The 15969-nt window shown below is 30.9% G+C and overlaps 1 protein-coding gene across 16 annotated transcripts in view; it reads right to left on the bottom strand.

Moving 5' to 3' along the window:
* LOC105145084 (uncharacterized) overlaps positions 1–15969 on the bottom strand; it is a 160254-nt gene that overhangs the window by 138055 nt on the left and 6230 nt on the right. For all 16 annotated transcript variants that reach the window (XR_846038.2, XM_087403405.1, XM_087403404.1 and 13 more), the window contains one exon: positions 11454–11650. Coding sequence is in view for 15 of the 16 variants with exons in the window: in XM_087403405.1 (XP_087259531.1) it covers positions 11454–11460 (7 nt within the window). In the remaining variant the exon portion in view is untranslated. The remainder of the gene's footprint in view (positions 1–11453; positions 11651–15969) is intronic.

Below are 15969 nucleotides of genomic sequence, written 5' to 3'. Positions count from 1 at the left end.
GCGCAATAAAAGTCTGTTGTGACAGTGCCAAGAGATAAAAAAAAAAGTATGTCTGCGACAGCAACGATAATCGATGCCATCGTTTCCTCATACAGCCATGTCCAAAATTATTAGTCATTCTATTAATTTGCAATTTTTTTAAATGACTAATTTCTCTTTTTTTTTAATGATTTCTTAAAATTTTAATTAATCCATGCGTATATACTTTCTTTGAATTTATTATACAATTCTGTTTATAAATTCCATGCTAAAATACATTTCGAAACAAGACTTATAAATGGTGATCATGGAAGAATTATAAGGATAAATAACAAAATTCACTTGTACAAAAATAATAAAAAATTTATCAAAAATTGTAGAAATTACAAAATAAAAGAGGAGCATAATAAAATATTAAATATTAATTATATTAAATATTTATTAATAAATTAAAGCTGTTGAAAAATTTTGTTGTAAAAATTTTGTTTATTTTAGTTTGCATACTAAGAATTATAAAACTTATAAGAGTGCTTAATAATTGAACATAGCTGTATATTTATGAGATAAATATCTCAAATTCGCGATGGTCTCTGTGGTCGAAAATGCTCGACAAAATTTTCCGCAACATTGCTAACATAAAACACGTAATATTAACATAAAATTTTATTATTTCCGACGAATAGTATGTACCTAAATGTGCATTATCTGTAATTTGCAGGCGCAATAAAGCCGTATTAATTCGCGCGATTAAGAATAATCTTTCAATAATTTCTCTGGTAAATAACCATCATTAAACTCCATTAAATAATTTCAATACTAAATTTTTGAAAAAGAAGTATGTTTGTTTGGCAAAAAATTATTATGGAGTCAGACGCGCGTGTTCTCTGTCAGATATAAATTTTCCACTATGAAATTAATGAAACATTTCGTTCTAACTCATGCTTTTTCTTGCTTGACATATTGTTATACTTCGAGAATGGCTAAATGTTCAATTTTATTTAATTAAATGCAAATAAAATTATACGCATTTTATTATTGACATATCCAGAATAAATAAATGTGACAAATATTCGCATGAATAAATAATTACTGAGTGATTTCAAAGAAATTATAAAATCTACAAGTTACAATAATAATTTTAATATATATATTTAAATTGAATAAGTGATTTGTTACTAATACAGAAAAAATACTAAAGCAATTTTTCTATCTCAAATAATACACATAATAGGATCTCCTTCTTTTACATCCAAAATGCAATTGTTATTCTACTATGTATCCCAATGTGGGATTAACATCAATGCCTATCTTGTTACACATCAATATCTTCATGTTATATATTCCATGTCATTTGCACATTGCAGCATTGCCAAGACCGCGATCGCAATCCAGCCGCGGCCGTGACAACATAAATACGTTATATAATATATTCATAATAATTCATTACTTTATCAAATCCGCAAATAGATGTTACATGACTACTAAATATTACTAAAAATGATTGTACAAAAAATACTAATAAGTTATAAAAACTTTTAATTACTTACATTGGAATTATGCAAATTTTTTGTTCGGTTGTAAATTTTATAATAAAATTCCGTTTAATGTATAAACAAAAAAAATTAAAAATTGAAATAAAAGAATCAGGATAAATCAACAAAAAAAATTATTACTCAATATGAAAAACTTATAAGCTCAAGGAACCATTAACGCGCGACGTTAAGAAAAAAGAAATGGCAACAAAAATGCGCTCGAGTGGAGAATACTGTCAAGTAATATATCATCTCGTGAAGAGTGCAATGATAGATCGCACTGTAGGTTATGACAGCTTTGTTATTGTTAGTGATTTATCGGCTTGACCGTAGTTTTAATCGTACTGCGTTTAATTCTAAAAAATAAAAATGCGTTAACTTTATATTTATACCTGAATGAAATATTAATCAAAAGTGATGCATCAGTCATTATTAAATCAGTACTACGATATTGCGTCCCTAGTGACCAGTGACAGTTGGTTTATTTATTGAAAAAGCTGAAATTACCGTTATATACAGTGATACTGATAATTTTATGGTTTGAATCATATTACGTAAAAAATTTACTACAGTACAAATATAACATATCATGGTGTTGGAATTGCAATATGTATCATATAAATATACTCGTGTTATACTAGCATTTTTTTATATTTTTCAACCAATTACGATAATCCAAATTATCTTCGTTTTTGTATAAAAAGAGTCCTGATAAAAAAGGTACAATATGTGCATGAGAAAAAATAATAATATAACTAGTTTGAAATTCGATTTTCGAAATTGAATTCCTAGCACATTACTTCCATCCGATTTGCGTACTATATAGTAGATAGATTCAAATTATTAGATTTATCGGTATTTCATGGCAAATATGATTGTTTTATCTGTCTTTATCTCGGCGTATATTTCTGATAGAGATAGATAACTCGACAAATAAACATCATCTATTTTATTTTCGTTACGTTATACTTTTTGTTGATTTTTCTGTGGAATTTTCATTATATCTTTTACTTGTATTTCACATCTTTTGTTATTTTATGATATAAAATATAAATATCTGTTTTATTCTATTTTATCAATAATTAACAAATTTTTTTATGAAATACAAACTGTAAAACTATTAATTTGATTTAAAATATTTACATATTTGAAAATGATTAAAGCAGCAATTATATTTATGTGCACAACTCTTAACGATGTATTTACTAACAAAATCTTCACTGACTTTTTGTATCACTTTTTTGCGTTGATGTTACGATTGAATTGTAAAATCAACATTTATACCTATCGACGGAACGAATCGAGCAATTGGAAAGCTTACTCGAAATGTCCCGCGAGACTCTAAACGTGAGTAAAAGGACTCGATCTATCGTTTGGATGATCGAAGTGCTTCGGAAGCGATAAGTGAAAAGTACGTCTGTACTTTGCAGTCCTTACTTCACTATCGATCGAATGCTTTCAAATATATTGCTGACATCACAAAGTAATCTATCGTGAAGTGCATTTCCAAAAAGAAGATTCACTTTTGACTATCAAATGATTCATTGGACTACATCATGATTAACGAATTATATGAATTATGCTATCTCACCTCTTTTTTACGTCTCTTTTCATGAAAAATATATTAGCACGTTATTATATTATGTTTACATTAAAGAATATAACTTTTAAAATTTATTTTATATTTTAATTTATAAAAATGCATTTATATATCTCTTCTCTCATACATATTTATATTTTATATTTTTTAAATTATTTTTTTATTTTTTTTTTTTTGCAGACACAGATGCATGCTTTATTCCGCTTTTATATTCACAAATCTGATTTCCAAGGAAAATGTAGAGATATTTTTCGCTTTGTCGATTCAACGATTCACCGACTCTTTTGCATTTTATTTTAAAGTTCGGTCAATTCTCCAAAAGAGACACTTTTCACGAGGTTGTAAACGTGCGCACCATCGTTGCGTTGTCGTCTCGGATGGAGACAAAAATCCCATGGAAAACGGACGTACGAAAACGAAAAGCTGATCTCGAAAATGGCCGGACACAAAATGGCCTGATATTAAAAACGAAAATCACGCACGAATACACAAACGTTAATTAATTTGTGTGAGATTAAATCCAACTAATTAAAATTTTTCTTCTATTATTAGAGGAAAGCCTATTATGAGATAAGCGCCTAATATGAGATAACAGATGTTGAGATAATAGATGAGATAATAGATGCTATCTATTGGTTCCATCATGAATTTATTGTTCTTGGATTAAAAACTATTTAGTAAAAAATTCATTACTAGATCACGTCTGTAGTCATCACTAACGAATTTAAATTCTTAAACGTATTGAAATGGTGTAGCTAAAATTGAGTTAATTTTACGATCACGAGATGTGAAAACGTTGGTCGTGTTTCTTAACATCTTGATCGCGGAAGGAAGTTTAAATAGGGCACGTTTCACCGTGGCTAGGATCTGGAACGTACGCAAGAAGGTCACGAACCAATCCTAAAACACATCCTACCCAGCTGACACGTATATAAGGACTAACCCTGTTTCCGGATTCAAAGAGCAATAATAGTAATCGATTTATTGATTATTTACAAAGCGATATTCAACGGTTTCACGAGATACTGCAAACTTCATCGCGATAAATTTCAAATTGTTCTTGTTAATTAATGAATATAAATAAAAGCTTTAGTTTTCGTTATCTTCCATTTCAAACACGTGTACTTAGGTCTAGTTCTTCTTTTTATTCTTCTTATCTTTAAATCAGATAGGTATATAAATTCTTAAAAATTTTTTGCCTTCATAACAGTATATAGGTCGATAATATGTGAGTATATGTTATAACGTCCGCAGTATATTAAGCCCGCTTCCGTGGATTCGCTAAACCAGATTAGTCCTCTTCTGCGGGAAAAGAATTATTAGTTTTCCAAGTTATGTCGGCTTCTCGAAATCACCGGCCATCTCGCGTGTGATGCTTGAATTTTCATGAGAATATTGATCTCTGCTCGCGAATGAAAAGAGACGAATGTGAAAAGAAGGAGAACCGTAAAAATGCACTCGACACGGTTCTAAGTATTGTCGTTTTGCGCGTGAGTTATGGTCTACTTAAGAATAATTAAAAATGGCTCTTCTGATACGTGAACCCTCTAGATATTTTTTCAGATTCATCTCAAACATGTATGTAAAATATGTCGCAGCATAAATAGCAAAATATAATCGCCATTAAAGCGCCATTACTAGTGAGAATTTATAAATTAATAAATTGGAGAAGTGTCAGCAAGAAATTTTTATTAAATGCCTGTTTTCAGTTCTTTGTTAATAATTATTAAAATTATAACATCACTGTCTGTATATATTCTGAAAAACTAATAAATAATACGTTATTACACCATGTAATATTACTTGGCTTATTACCCATCTAGAGAACATTATTTTCGTCTTATCGATTAGCATATTTGTGATTAGGATTAAATCGCCTCTTGGGTTATAATGTCAAAAGTTTTGAAGACCAAATTAGTCTCGAAGTGGTACGAGAATTACATCTGGCAAATATAACATAGTTAGCAATGAGATACGGGCAAGGATTTCGTAGGATAAAACTAAAGGATTATCCTTCCCATTAACACCTACTATAACCTTCTCACTATCTCCTTCCAAAACTCTCGTTTGCTTTCAGCGGGCTTAAGTCCTCTCGATTATTCCGGAAGTTAAATGAAGTATTTATTAAATTAAACACAGTTCTCTTCGTTAAAAGTTTCGTCAAGCAATTAATAAGATTTCTAAAATTTTAATGCTACATTGTAGCAGGTTCCAAATGAAGTTCTCGTGTATAATGAGTCGATATTATACTTTACGTAATAATAATAACAATGTATAATTACGCAGCAAAAACTTTATCATAAACATTATCAAATATTTCGAATTTAATACACAAAATTTATTAAAATTTGTTAATTACTACGTCCTCTTCGTATTTCTTATTTAATTATCATATCATAATTACACTTCAGTGTAAAAAAATTTATTTTGACATTTTAGTTGACCTGCCCCAAATTATCCATGACAGCTCTTAAAATGTCTTTCTCGAAAGTTGAGAGAACTCCTAGAACTAATATTGCCTATGGCAAAATGGAATTATCACGTAATTTTTTAAGTCTGACTCTTTGTTAATAACAGAAAGCATTGCGTAGGAATATTCTTAGAAATAATATTGAGAATTCAACATGGTGTACTTATACGTTATTTCTAATTATTCATATTAATATTTCATTATTTCAATAAATGTTCCACCCTAAATTATAAATGATATAAAGATAACATTTTACTCTGTTTAAATGTATGTATTATTGATTAATTTTCCAATTAAAATTAATAATTACATCAAAATTAAAAAAAAAGATAATTAGTATCCTAATTCCAGGGAGCACGTATCGATTCATGTATGTATGTTTCAAAATGCTTTTATATATTTTGTAAATATATCTATGTATGTTTTATTGTCCGTTTAGAAAATGTATATAAAACGTATTCTACTTAAAAATCTGATCGCAATTGAACCGCACTGAGCATCATTTCTCTTGTCATGATTTAACCAATGCGAATCTTGAACTAATACGGGATATTGAAGCAGTAGTAATTTTATTATCTCTGAAATGAGAATTGATCACCCACACATCCGTCTCTGTCAGACATTCTTTTCCGTCAACTCAGTTCATTTCTCCAAGAAATATAAAAAAATGATATTACGTTTCTACATTCAAGTTAAAAAATCAATATAATATATTATCAATATATATGATATATTTCAAATTTTATTCATAATTATACATTGCAATTATTTAGAATTGTAGTTAATTAAAAAAAACATATAATAAAATTTTAAATATATATAGTATAATAAATGATTAGCAGAAATGCATTTTTAATATAATAAATACAAATAATTTAAATTAAAACTCAAACGGTTCTAGAATCCCAAGTTACAAATATAAATAAAAACTACAAAATAAAAAAAAGTTTTCTTCTCTAGCAAGCGCAAACAACATCGGAAAAATTGTATTTAAATAGCTAAAAAGGTAAAGTAAAATAAAAATATCACCTCATGATGGAAAAGCTTCTCTTATATTGCGATGCAGTTTTAAAACAACAATTCCAATACATACCTTTAAAATGTGATTTGAAATATGATGAAATACGATCCTAACGTACGCAACTTCAGCATTTATACGAACGCACTTTCCGCTAAAATTTTGCGCAATCATACTCGCGCATTTAAAAGCTGGTGAAACAAATATTTGCAGAACATTTGTACTGCTCTGGGAAAAATATTTGTCACAAGAAGATGTAATTAAAGCGATGTAAATTCATGTGCACCGTCGTTCATATTACGCGACAAAAATAACGAAAACAATTTATCCTTCATGCGAACAGTCTCTCGGCTAGCATATATTACAAGGATAATTCATTATCAAGTCTGTGTGATCTGTGATACTTGTATTTCGAGACAATGACATGCACTAAACGCATGATGCAAAGAGATGAATAGTAACATAAAAGAAATATATAACAACAGTGATGTGATATATGACATCAATTTATAATTTAATATTATGTATCCCTGAATTAATACTCCATGATCAATGCAAAACAGGGTTCTTTTAATTTTTAAAAGAAATAAGCACGAGAAGACATATTTAACGAGCTTGCAATAAACATAACAATTATGAGCAATTATGTATCGGACTGTTAAAAAGATTCAAAATTAGATTGCGTTTATGAGCGTTCATATCATGATGTAAATCAGATGAAACAATTTATGGATGAGAGTATGCAAGTCCGGAATCCGCGATACGCTATCATCGAGATAATTCAGTATCGGATTTGCGATAGCGATGTACCGTTTGCAACATACACTTACACACACACACACACACAAATAGTCGTACTATAAGGGTGACAGTTAATCGTGGGATCAGTCGCATAGAGAGATTTGCACTTCGCATCAGTCTATGCGCAGCTGAGGCAGTTGAAAACTAATTGCTGTACCTATAGTAGTACAGTTGTATATTTCTCAAATAAAAATTGATCGGTTATTAATTTTCGTTTGCAATTGACTTCCAATTAATTATTTAAGTGAGTTAAAATAATTATTTAATTGTGTTAAAAATTAAAGTATAAAGTTTCTTTAGATACATTCCAATGATGATCTATTTGAGATATTTTGATGAGATATTCAAAAGATTGTCAAATTATATAATATCAGTTATACGAATTAATATTATACCTTTTCCTTAATAAACAAATTATCTAACATTATATATATATATTTAATAACATAGTGATACTTGTAAATCCTTTTTTATACTTCAAACAGCAAGATAAAGCAATTAAAGTTTAAATAGGTATCTAATCGTCGGTAAAAGATAAGATATCATCTTGTCATTTAATTTCGGACTTGTCAAATTTTGTGAATGCGTCGCATGGGGCCAATGAGCGCGAGACCTTTAATTATAATAGACAGAGACAAGATTCGATTAATACGCTTCGGGATGCACCTTGGATCATACCAATTACTTCATGTTCGATTATGTGACATAGTTCGACAACGTTGTAGACAATTGAACGTGATTGAACAAATTTGTGCTATTGTTGCAGACGTGTTCATGAATTTAATACAATTTGATTTCTGCTTTGTAGTAATTTGCGAACTAAATAATTTAAAAGAAAATCGGAAAGCAAAGTATTTGCATACCAGCAATAATTTTCCTCTTGAGTTAGAATTAACGTACTTTCAGTAAACATTCCAAACAAATTCTTTACTTTTTCATCATTATAGCTGCAAATTTACGCAGTACATTGATTGGTTCAATTTAAAACTAAAAAAAATCTTTTGTAGAATTTTATAAATTTTGCGATATGTTTAAAGTTTTATTTCCAATTTTATGTCAGCATAATAAGCAGCTATTTGCTAATTAGTGTCGTAACAACAAAACACTTTTGTAACATTTTAATCAAGTCTACACCGCTCAAATGGCTTACGGTTTATGAATAATGAATGACAAGCCACTGCTATTGCTTTTTAATTAGCGAATGATCTCTACAAATTGGAGGGTAACATTACAGAGCCAAACTTTTTTATTTATTTTATAAATAAATAAAGGATAATATGACATAGTCAAACTTTTTTATTTATTTTATAAGTAGGATTAATCGTCACAAAGCGCAAAGTGAAATTGATGGTCGAAGTGTAAAGAGAAAATTGCAAATGACCAACGATTTTCAGTTCCAGTGAAATGTTGAATTTAATTCTGTATGCACGCGCCGCGGACTAATTCGGTTGCAATGCAAAACAGCTGTTACTCTATGGCTACGTAATGCTTGCCGTCGGGTTCGCTTTTCGTAGAACCAACGCGAAATTCCGGAAATTTTCACGGAGTTGCCGCCGGCGAACTTTGATACATACTTCCGGGAGCGCAGAAACCACCAAAGGATGTAATCCACTAACCATGTGCATATTCGTCACTGATCGCGATACTGCCGTCATTTTACATTATGAGTGATATTTCAGTAGCGCGTGAAATATTGTTTTGATAATTATATAAGTAATACAGTATTGAGCGCCGATTTGTAATTAATTCACATAAAATCTTTATTATTCAAGCTAATAGAATGATACAAGCAATCGACTAAATTAAATTAAAATAATTATTTTTCTACATTTTATTTATTTATTTGGTTATTTGAATTACAATCTTTTAACATTTTTTTTACATAAAATATTTCTATAAAAATAGGAGTATCCAGAGTAAAAGAGAAAGATAGGCCATCTATATTCTAAGCTAATATTATAGAATAATATAAGCGATCGAATAAATTAAATTAAAATAATAATTTTTCTAATATCAAAATTAATTTAATTTAAATAGAATAATGATAAATAATCTCTCATAATTTATTTAAGAAAAAATAAATTCTGAGATTATTTATCATAATTACATAATTATATAATTTGCAGAATTAAAAATTCTTTAACCCTTATACATTTTTACCAAATAAAATGGGACGAACATATTATACCATATTTCGTAAATTATGTTGGCTCAAGATTAGAATTATGTTATAGATAACTTGCATCCTTCAGTTTAAAATGCCTTTAGTTCTATATAAAGAGTTTGAATTTAGGTATAATAGGGCTGCGCGTGATACTGAGTGAGAAATAATATCCTTTTATTGCGTCGCGTTATATTAAACCAAATTTTATAAGTGATCTTTCAAATGCGGCTGAACTTTGGAACAATTTATCGAATGACTCACAAAATAAGATCTCACTGCTATTAAAAATAAATTACATAGCTTTCTGCTGGAAATTAATGCATAATTAGCTTGTTATCTGTTTTCTTAATAGTTTTTTTGATTGCAACATTTAGTCTTAAATCGCTTTAATTATATCTCTCTTTTTTAATTGTGAAAATTTCCTACGTCTAACAATATATATAATTATATTTTTATTGTATTTGAGAGGATGTCTTCCTAAAGCGCCTAATAAATTAAGCTATCTATCTTTTTGATATGGCATACCTGGCTTTCTTTTTCCATCACTTTTTTTATTGTTTATCTTATTTTATTATGAGTAAAGATACCTACATTTGCTTGATACCGTTACACTTCTTAATTTTTGATTGAAAAAAATATTTACCATATGTTTTTTATGCAAGTAATTGAATTGGATATGTCATACCCAAATGTGTCGTTCCTATAGTGTAGTGTTTAAGGGATAAATCATACAAATCTTGTAACGTTTTGCATGAAATATTTCCGTAAAAATAGAAGAAGGAATATTGTCCATATTCATAGTCAGGCATCCTTGCATTTAAGACTTCTTTAAATTTATCTTCAGTTTTACTATTTTATTGGTTACTGAGCATCTAAAGATAAATTTAAGGGAGTCCTAAATACAATATAAGGCCTGACTATGAATATGGGCATATATATGTCAGAATAAAATCACATTGCGTTAATAGTTGAATAATAAAGTGTGAATAATAAATCGTTTAAATAAAGTACAGCATTCAAATAAAAATGGAAACTCAAATAGTGGAAGTTCTACTGTAATCGATACTTTGTTTGTACGAAATAGTTTCTAAACTGTACACTATGCAAAAAATAACAATTGTAAAAAGATCGGTTGTTATAACTGTTGCACAGTTAAAATCTCGTATATGCCTTTCCAAAGCGCCAATTCGTATAAAAGTTGACAACAAATTCAGTTGTAAGCCGCGCGGAGAAAGATTTTTATCGGCGTTATTAAACTACGCATCGCAAAATTTATTTGCACGTAAAATGAATCGTTATTCAATGTAATTCATCAAATTGACTGTCCATAAAACAGCGAAGTGAACTCGCGCTCGTTTCGTTTTGTATTCACGCATGACTCTTGGGACGCGGTTACATCGACATCGTACTCGAGCGTGTTTTTGATTGCTTGTCTCACTGCTCGACTGTGTTAACCATCTGTTTTTTAAACAAAAAAACTGACATGCTCTCCCAAAAGCTTAATAAATTTCTTTCGGAATCAGAAATATTATTAAAAAAAAAAGTAGTACTGATAGTCAAATAATATTCTCATAATGTCCTACAGAATTCGCAATAAATAATTTAACAGCTTGTCTTATTTATTTTTATTGTGATGATTGTTTCTAATAAACAATTGTAGTTACAACACTTGTCACATTGTGTCTATAATCTGAAATATTGTATATATATATATATTTAGACTTTAAATCTGCCAGTTATTTAAGCGCAATATTTACAGCGCCATTCCTAATTTTATTACCCTAATTTTATTTATCTGTTTATTTATTATTAATCTAAGGAATCTAATCTTTGAATTCTATTTGTATTTATAAAACCGCTTTATAAGATATCTAGGAAAATAGACTTACCCTTCATGCCGAGTGATGATCGCAGCTTCCCTCGATGCTCGTTTTATGATTTATTCTTCGTTATACGAGCACCAATATTGACGTGTCCGAGAAGGAATTTCGCGACGCACAGAGTTCTATTTTTGACATGAAAGATGCGTAAGAGAGAAGATGAATGACGCAAAGACGACACGAGTTTCACGAACGTACAGCACTTCCTGAAAAAACAACATGGATTATGATTAAAAAATGGCAACAAAATAAATAGAACGATGAATGTTAAAATCGCAAAATTCAAACTCAAGTTCAAGAGCACTGATATGAAACAATAGGAATGGTACATTTAAGTTATGGTTAACTGAAATATTCGAATGACAATGTGCGTATTGTGTAAAATATACAAATCCATACATTTTATTTACTTTAATGAGAGGCATTTTTGTTAATAAACGTTATTACAATCAAATTGTTATACTGCTTCGATCTAAATAGTATTTAAATCTTGCACTAATTATTTAAATAAAAATATCGGAAAATTCAAAATTATTAGCGCACGTCTTTAATTCAATACAATTTAATTACAGTTTAATTACCCATCGCGTGCACTTTATCTATTCTATAATAGAGTATAGGGAGTAATAATTCTCTAAGATTATTTTCAAAATGTACTTCCATTTGCTTCTCTCTTTGTTTATCGTCGGTATCGTTTACAGCGTTTGATATCAAGGGAGTTATTAGAATTATAAACTTTCCAGGTGTCAAGTCGAGATCGTATTGATATATGTAAGGTGAAATTGCGAGAGAGCGTGATCTCGTGTGATATATGCGTGTCGTATCATAACGTGGAAATCGGGGTTAAAGCAATACGATAAGCAGTACTTCAGAAATAGCGGACTTTGTAGCGTTTAATGATCGCGAATAAAACGAACGTGCGCGTATATGTGCACGTAATAAAATAAAATATTTTAAAAAATCGCACGACATCATTATATAGTTCCATACATGCAGAAAAGAGGAATAGATACCAAGACAAAAGCCAACTTTCAACTTTGCTCGTTTTAACGAGGCAATCAATACATTTTGTGAGGTATGTTTGACACAATGTGTTGAAAAGATAAAGAACAAACGTTTTTTTATTCGTTCTCTATTCCTCTCAGCGATATGTGAGAAGAGGAAAAAAATATTTTATTCGCAACTAAAAATTTAGAAAAGCCAATATTGGAAAATTATATTAAAATTATACAAAAAATTAAAAAGTCCCTTATTCAAATATTTGCGTCATCTAAGTAATATCTGTTATTTTAATATTCTTTTCTTTAGCCGTTATCTTATAAAGTAGTCTGAATACAAAGATAATCCTCTAATTATATTAAACATTATAATGCTTACACAGAGCTAGGCACTTGAAATATTTTTATTTAAAACACAGAATTTGTTATGCAAAAGTATCTTGTATTTTAGCAAAACATATGAAAGTATATGTGTTACGTATTTTGTATTTAAAATCGAAAGATTAAAAGTTTTTTGTATTTCGTAATTCAAGCAATAAGATTAATTGTCAATCTTAGCATTTGAAATACAAAATATAATACACAAATACTTTTTTAAAAATAAAAGTATTTCAAATATGTTCAGTTCTGAATATTTGTTATGAAGTAGTTAGCTTCTGTTCTTCGGGCTGTACAAATAACATGTCATCGCGAAGCATCATGGATTTGATTTCGTCTGATCACGAACTTCAGTCAGAAAATTTATTTCATTTTCAGCGGCAGAGAGACTCGTAAAAATTTTATTCTTTTGTCCACGGAGAGAAAAATTTTCCCCGTGAGAGTCGGCAACGTCTGCCACTGATAAGTAGGCAGTGGAAGAGAACTCCATCGAGATTCTCCCCTTGTTTTCCTTTTTCGGCGATGCTTCGCAAAATTTACGAGGATTACGTCGAGTCATTTTCGAGTTTCCCGCTGGGACGTAAAGCCGCCTCGTAAATTGGGATACTGTCCTCGAATTTCGGTCCCGAAAGGCGATGGAGGTAAAGACGTGGCCGAGAAGGCTTTATAGAATGACGTTATCGAATTTAACGCAACCCATCCCTTTATAAGGCAGGAGAACAGAGAAATACCTATAACACAACACGATAACGATAACCGCAAATTTTGTTTAACGTTCATTCGCGTAGCTACGTGTGCATGAATATGTTCATCGGCGGTGCAAAGTGTACTGCAGCTTATATATACATACATGTAAAACAAGATGCGCAAACTTTTTCCGAGTTTACGTTGCGAACGTCGGCACGTTTCGCGTCGAGGGTGCGGCTTGTTACAAAAATCGCAGACAGGAAGTTTGATCGCGTCGTTCATGCTGTCGTGGCGTATTTACGCGTTCGTCGAAAAAATTTTGTCGCAAGGGGGTGCATTGGCGAAGGGTGCGCCCGCGAAAACTGCGAGGTAAGCTGGATTCCGGAGTCAAGCGGCAAAAAAACGAGATAGAAGCTGCCCGATACGCGATATTCGACTACCGGGATATCGCGCATACGCCCGGATAAGAGCCAAGTGAGAAGAGATGAACAAGAAAAAAAAAGAATATAGGGATCGAAAAGAGAGAAGAGAATAGGAGACCGTGAGATCGAGATATTCATAAACTCGGCATGAAACGGCGATGGACACGTCAGAGTGCCGGTCAGGACAAGGGAAAGTCGAACAACGATGAAAATTCACGGAGAACGGACTGGCAAATTTATAGAACATGGCGGCCTCTCCCAAAGTTGGAGATTTATCGGACTGATAGTTACAAGAGCGAAATGGCGCGCCGCGCGCGCACGCTCGAAAACTTTTGCCCCTCCGTAAAAATATTTTCACTCGAGAGACGGAATGGAGCCCGAGCAAAACGAGCCACGGAGAAGAAAAAAGAAGATCCCGGGGAAGACAGAGACATCGATGCCTGCGGTCAAGACATCGAAAAGTCGACAGACGAGAGTTTGCCGAGGTGAGATATATGGATTATCGCTCGAGCGTTCGAGATTTATCGGACAAACCTCCCGAACGCTGAGTTGTTGAGGGGAGGTTTCCGTCAAAACCGAAACTGCACGCTCGATGAAAACACGTTTCGATGTGAAAGGAGTTGGAAAAAAAAAACGAGCTGCCACGTCTGATGTAAGCACAATTTTGAAAAGGAAAAGTCGTAATAGCGTAGCAAGCCGCGACAATGTGATTGTAAAGAGATCGAGCCTCAGTGTGAATCAGGAAAAAGTCGAAGGGATTTATGCGAACGCGGTAGTAAAGGAGTTACGAAGTAAAAACGTCAAAGTTCCAGATTTATCGGATCCGGATGAAAGAAATGTCCACAAACGATCTCTATCCCGTATCGACGTTTTTCGCGTAGAAACAGTATTTTTAAACGATGGAAAAAAGGGAGCTGAAATTCGAAGGATTCGAACAAATCCGCGTCATGCCATTGTCTTTATCACGATGTGACAGAGAGGAAAAAATAAAACTTTGTACGTTATCCTTTGTAAGATTTACAGAGGTGATTGCGAAGAAATTGGTGAATTTGCCCAAAGCTCACGATTTATAGAGATGTAGAAATAAAAGAATCAACATCCCAAGGATCGATTCTCAAAAATTCAGTAATGTCTTTGATCTTTGTTTAGAAACTTCAAAGTTCATGATATTTAAATGAAAGAAAAGAATTCAAGACAAATACTTCTACACAAGAATCAAAACTTCTAATCATACTATTTTTATAGAAAACATTTCCTGTCACGGTAATATAAATGAAAAAGGTAAAAAAGGTCAATTCTATGAATAGAAATCTTTCTTTCTTGCAGATTGTGAGATCCAATTTGTTAGATATCTTGAATATTCCTGAAATGTCAGGTTAATAAATGAATATATTTAATCAGTGCTTGTAATTAATTTATTTAATATTCATTTGAAAAAAATTCAAAAAAATCATCTGTTTGTTACTTTTATATGCGAAATGGAGTAAGGAGATGATATCTTTGAGACGTATCTTTGCGCGAAAAGATTCTTAGAAACGGCAGAGGAGAAATCTTACGACGAAAGTGCGAAAGTTCGAGACTTATCGAACCGACAGTAAAAGGATCAACGTAGCTGATCTCAGAAAAGTATTTCACAGCATACAATAACTTCTCCTGCTCTTCTTACTTCCATGAATATTTTCAAATGAAAGTACAAGGCAAAAGAAAGAGAAAGAGAAGAAAAAAAACAAAACTGTAAGATACAGAACAAGTAATAAAATTTTGAATAAAAAGCTAGTTGAAACAGATGGACAAACATATTGCGGATAAAAATTTTTATATATGAAGCAAACAGTTTTTGCACTATAATGAATATAATATACAAAAGCAATATTAAATGTACATATAACACATATATATATATATATATATATATATATATATATATATACGAAGATCTGAAATAATATTTATAATATTTTGATGTAACACTTTATAGTCGCATATTTTGCATTAAATATATAATAAAAACATCCTGCAGAGGTACATTTTAATCTGATG

This window comes from Acromyrmex echinatior, chromosome 2, assembly GCF_024713525.1.
Source record: "Acromyrmex echinatior isolate Ae372 chromosome 2, ASM2471352v2, whole genome shotgun sequence".
Taxonomy (NCBI): Eukaryota; Metazoa; Arthropoda; class Insecta; order Hymenoptera; family Formicidae; genus Acromyrmex; species Acromyrmex echinatior.
Note: the sequence above shows the minus strand (reverse complement) of the source record. Positions and strands in the feature narration are given on the sequence as shown.